Genomic DNA, 6022 nt, shown 5'->3' on the forward strand with positions numbered 1-6022 from the left:
ATGGGCATTTAAAGGAAGAGTGTGCTGGCTGGAAAAATTCTCATGAAAGACTCTCTAATTATACTGAAAGGCAAAAAGTATCAAAAGAGAGAACTGGTCCTCCAAAACATGGTTCAACTGATAGATTTTCAAAGAAAAGTTCTGTCTCTGCTCCAATGTCCTTTGTTAGAAAGTTTCAAAAACTGCCCTATTAGACTAGATACAATCTGATCACTCCTTTGTCTGCCTTCTGGGAACTCAAGTTGAAATGGGTTCCCAAGCTAAACAAGTGATTCTTGGTTCAGGTAAGTGAGAGGAGCAGCAGTGAATGTTGGTATATGGACAGTGGATGCTCTAAACATATGACTGGTGACATAAAAAATTTCCTCTCACTCAAGACACTTCAGGGAGGAGGTGTCTCTTTTGGTGATGGAAAGAAGGGGTACATTTTGGGAGTTGGTAAAGTAGGAAAGTCTCTTGATGAATCAATTGACAATGTGTATCATGTTGATGGGTTGAAGTATAGCCTTTTGAGTGTTTCTCAAATTTGTGACAAGGGAAATGAAGTCAAGTTTACTTCTGAGAAGTGCACTGTGGTTAGTCTAACTACAAAGAAAGTGATTCTCACTGCTTTCAGAAGTAAAAACATGTATGTGGCCAACTTAGAAACGTCTCATGGAGATGATCTGACATGTGTTAGTGCTCAAAATGAAAATGATGATCCTGCAATTCCATGTAAGCTCATCTTTATTGAATAAACTGATTTCTAAGGACTTGGCTCGAGGTCTGCCAAAGTTGAAGTTTGCTGAAAATAAAATATGTGAAGCTTGTGTCAAAGGAAAACAAATCAGATCATCCTTTAAGCCAAAGAAGCAAGTAACCTCATCAAGAATACTGGAGTTGTTGCACATGGACTTATGTGGACCTTTGAAGGTTCAAAGCAGAAATGACAAGAAATACATTCTGGTGATAGTTGATGATTACTCAATATATACATGGACAAACTAAATTGGTGGTGTTCTTCAAAATGATTCAAACTAAATTGAATCAAGTGATTTGTGGGATTAGATCAAATCATGGAACTGTGTTTGCGAACTCAAAACTGAATCAATTTTGCATGGAGAATGGTACTAGTCATAACTTTTCTGCTCCAAGAACTCCTCGACAAAATGGAGTGGTGGAAAGAAAAAACAGAACCTTGGTGAACATTGCCAGAACTATGATTATTGAGTCAAATCTTTCTCAATGATTCTGGGCTGAAGCTGTCAACACAGCTTGTCATGTTACCAACAGGTGTCTGATAAGAGCTGTTTTGAATAGGACCCCATATGAGCTGCTCAACAATAGAAAGCCTATGTTGAGCTATCTTATGGCATTTGCGTGTAGATGTTTTGTGCTGAACAATGGAAAGGATGATCTGGGAAAATTTGATCTTAGAAGTGATGAAGGAGTGTTTGTTGGATATTCTTCATCGAGTAAAGCATACAGAATATTCAACAAAAGAACTCAGTACATTGAAGAAAGCATTCATGTTGTTTTTTATGAAGATGGAAACTTGAAAAGCAATGGATCAAATGAGAAGATGAAGTGATCAAGTTGTTCAATTCACAAAAAATTGAAGGAAGTGAAGCTGATGCAGAACAACAATTGAAAAATGACTATGATAATCAAAATCATAGTCTACCTGAAAAGGCTGATGAAGTGGAAAAGTATGATGAGGTACCTGGTACTACTCTGAATTCCAGTCAAGGTACATCAAACTCCCCAGAAAATGATGACACCCTTGATGAAGAAGAACATGCTGATCAGCTTAACCAGTCTGCTTTAAGACCAGGATGGAAACATAGTTCATCATATCCTCTTGATAATCTTATCTCTCATTTGAACCCTGGAATTCATATTAGATCAAAAACAAGAAATCTAGTTGCATTTTCAGCATTCATATCATCTATTGAGCCCAAGAATGTGAAAGAGGCATTAAGTGATGCAGATTGGATCAACTCAATGCAAGATGAACTTCATCAGTTCGAAAGAAGCAAGGTATGGTACCTGGTTCCTCGACCTGCAGGCAGAACAGTAATAAGAAACAGATGGGTGTTTAGAAACTAGCTCGATGAAAATGGAGTGATAACTAGAAACAAATCCAGGTTGGTGGTTCAAGGATACAATCAAGAAGAAGGAATAGACTATGATGAGACTTTTGCACCTATTGCCAGTATGGAGGCCATTAGAATTCTAATAGCTTTTTCTGCATTCATGGGGTTCAAGCTGTATCAAATGGATGTGAAAAGTGCATTTCTGAATAGAGATCTGAAAGTGGAGGTATTTGTCAAACAACCTCCTGGGTTTGAAGATGTTGAGCTACCAGATCATGTGTTCAGATTGAATAAGGCTCTGTATGGCTTGAAACAAGCTCCTAGAGCATGGTATGAAAGGCTGTCAAAGTTCCTGCTGAAGAATGGTTTCAATAGAGGAAAAATAGACAATACTCTATTCTTATTGAAAAGAGACAAGAATTGCTTATTATTCAAGTTTATGTGGATGATATAATTTTTTGAGCAACTTCAGAACGTTTGTGTGAATAATTCTCATCATTAATGGGAAATGAATTTGAAATGAGCATGATGGGCAAACTGACATTGTTCCTTGGTCTACAAATCAAGCAATCATCAAATGGGATTTCAATTTGTCAGGAGAAGTACATTAAGGAGCTACTGAAGAAATTCATTATGTTTGACTCCAAACCTATTGATACTCCTATGGGAACAAATTCCAAGCTTGTTGTAGAGGAATCTGATCCTCTTGTGAATCAAACCATGTATAGGGGAATCATTGGATCCTTGCTATATATGACTGCTAGCAGACCTGATATTGTTTATAATGTTGGAATTTGTGCCAGCTTTCAAGCATGTCCTCGTGATTCACACTTGAAGGCTGCAAAACATATTCTAAGATACCTGAAGAAAACAGGGGACCTGGTTCTCTTCTATCCAGCAGGTGACACTTTTGATCTAGTTGGTTTTGTAGATGCTGATTTTGCTGGTTATCAAGTTGACAGGATGAGTACTTTTGGAATGACTCATTTCCTTGGATCTTCACTCATTTTTTGGGGAACCAAGAAACAGAATTCTGTGGCTCTTTCCATAGCTGAAGCTGAGTATGTAGCAGCAGCGGCATGTTGTTCACAGTTGTTATGGATCAAGCAACACTTGGAGGATTTTGGTATAAACATCAAAGCTATTCCTTTTATGTGCGATAATACTAGTGCTGTTAGTATGGGGAAAAAATTCAGTTCACCATAAGAGAAAAAAGCATATTGATGTTAGACATCACTTTCTGAGAGACAATGTTGAAAAGGGGAATATTGTGCTTATATATTGTCCAACAGAGGAGCAAATTGTAGACATCTTCACCAAGGTTCTCAGTAAAGATCAATTTGAGAGAAATAGGCTGAAGTTGGGTATGATGATCTCTAAGTGATGTCTGTATCTTTCAATAGTTGAATTCCCTTGATGGCTAAATTTGTAGTACATGTATCCTTTGTGTGAATAATTTAATATCTGGATTAGATCATTTTTGTACCTATTGTAGGTATACTTTCAGGAAGGACTAGCTTAGCAAAGATATGGCTAGAACAACTGGGGAATGAGGATAAAACTATGTTATGGTACCTGGTGCCTGTCCAGGTTAGCATTTGTACATTAATTTTAAACTAAATATATGACCGTTGATAATGCCATGTGTCAGTCATCGGTCATTCTGACCGTTAGTCCCATCGCTTATCCCTCAAGCGACACGTCAAATCAAGGACCTGACACCGTTTCAAGTCCTTTTTAAACCCTCTTTACTTATTTTTGATTTCTCATCCGTCCTTTAACATTCCTTCTTTTTAAAAAGAAAAACAGGGAAATATTAAAAGACAAAATTTGTTTTTCCTTTTTCTCTTCGAAAAGCCAATTTTTGTTCTTATTCAAGTCAAAAATGTCTGATCCTTCTTCCACCTCCAAACAAATGCTCACTTCTCTTAGTGAAATAGAACCTATCGCTTTTTACTCTCCTTCAGCACTAGAGTCTAGATCTACTGCCCCTTCAAGTTCTCAGAAAGATACTCCTGACAATCCCTTCAATTCCATAGATCTGAATAGCACTAGTATACCTACTGGACCTGGTCCTTGCCATTAAATGTTGCCTGATAATCTTTTTGAAGGAGACTTGCCAAGAAATAAGTCATCTGAGTCAAACATCTTGGCAGCAAGTGAAGAACTAGTTATTGAAAGTCTTGCAATGATGAGAGAAGAAGCTCGGACTGAGCAAACTGGGGCTTTACACAGGGAAGAGGTAAGAGAAACTCAACCCATCTTTAATAAAACTCCAGATTTTGGAAGGTATCCTTCTTCCAACTCCTCAGATTCTGAAAGTGATGAGGAACCTATTAAATGGAAGGTTGAAAGAAGGGAGGCTGAGGTGTGTAGGAAGGGAAAAGAAAAGGTTGTGGAAGAGGCTCCTAGAAGAAGACCTACTACTAGGTCTGATGCTAAAAAATTGATGGCTGGTGCCTTAAAGGCTAGTGCAAGATCTACGGCTGAAATTAAGAGTGCCAGAACCTTTAAAGTATCCAACTTTAAAATGCCTGAATCTGATGTTGTTTAGTTGTATGCTGAAGAAGTTGAAAAGAAAAACAAGAAGAGAAGGTCAGGAAACACAAAGTCAAAGGATTCAAAGAAGGTTGAGAAAACAAAACACAAAAAGAAGAGTTCTGCAGGAAAACGAAAGAGACCACAGGGACCTGGTGCCCAAAACAGGAGCAAAGAGGAGGTCAACATGCAGGAAGTTGTTGACAATTTGAGAAAGTAAGCTGTGTTTGCTGGAAGAGTCTTTGATATGGGAATAATCAATCTTCCCGGCATGGACTCTCTTCATGACATGGTGGAAATTCAATCATGGATGCATCTATTCAACATGAAATCTCCTATTCTCTATGAAGAAGAAGTGCACAATTTTTATTATAACGTTCAATTCAAAGAAGATGGGAGTATCCTCACAAGGGTAAATGACATTGCAGTGCATCTGGATGAGTGTCTGCTGGGTTAAATTCTCAAGGTACCTAGAGAGGGGATCGGGTCTGTGACTGAAAAAACTTGTTCGATTGAGTTTGTGTCCTTGGTTTCTAAGATTCCCACAACAAAGGTTGCTGGGGTTTTTAAGAAGGTCATAAAGAGCGATTACCAGTTGGTGTTCGAATTTGTTAACAAAGTTCTCCTTCCTTGGACTGAAAAGAGGACTTCAGCAACTTTCGCTAACTTATTTGTGATGGAGATGTTGTGCAGATTCGAAGCTCTGAATCTCCCATGTCTTATGCTTGAGCACATGTACAAAACTGTCATCGATAGGAAAGGCATTCATGGAATGGGATACGGATACTTTCTCACCGAAGTATTCAAACATTTTAAAATTCCTCTCAGTGTTGGCAGGGTTGGGACTATAAAACAAACTGTTTCAGAGAGTACCCTGGTCGAATGTGAGTGTTTCGAAGGGAGAGGCAATCCCAAGAGCAAGATGGCTCAACTAATAGAAGATCAGGATCAACTCAAGCATGAGCTGAGGAGTTAACTGTGCGTTTGAGTGGTAAAGATGCTGAAATTGCTATACTCAAAGCTGAACTACTTACTGCACAGACTGAGGGACCTGGTACTTTCGTGGTTCAAGCCTTGTAGAGAGAAAATGCAGAGTTGAAGGCCAAGATTACTTCCTTACAAGAAAAGGCAATTAAATATAACGATGCTGCCAATGCTCGACTCACTCTCATTATCCAGTCCCTGTCTCATCAACCTCCTCCTTCCTAGCCTGGTAAAATCCTTCCCCGTGTCTTTTTTTTGTGGCATATCTGTGTGCCGTTGGGTTATCAGTTTGACTTTAGTGTACTAAATGTTATTGTGGAATGCTATTTAACTTATTCCTCTGGTGTTCTAGTTATAATCTACGGTGAATGCTTTTCCTTTTCTATTTGATTGCTATCTAGCTTTGATCTTATCTGGTATTACTG

General features: G+C 38.4%; 1 protein-coding gene across 1 annotated transcript; it reads left to right on the top strand.

The window, feature by feature from the left end:
- The first annotated feature begins 2576 nt into the window (after positions 1–2576).
- Positions 2577–4161, top strand: LOC138347618 (uncharacterized mitochondrial protein AtMg00810-like). The gene is made up of 4 exons (XM_069295921.1): positions 2577–3252; positions 3368–3439; positions 3571–3665; positions 3955–4161. Exons 1-4 carry the CDS (start codon positions 2577–2579, stop codon positions 4159–4161), a joined length of 1050 nt encoding a protein of 349 aa, XP_069152022.1.
- Positions 4162–6022: the final 1861 nt, after the last annotated feature.

Source organism: Solanum lycopersicum, chromosome 3 (assembly GCF_036512215.1).
Source record: "Solanum lycopersicum chromosome 3, SLM_r2.1".
Classification (NCBI taxonomy): Eukaryota; Viridiplantae; Streptophyta; class Magnoliopsida; order Solanales; family Solanaceae; genus Solanum; species Solanum lycopersicum.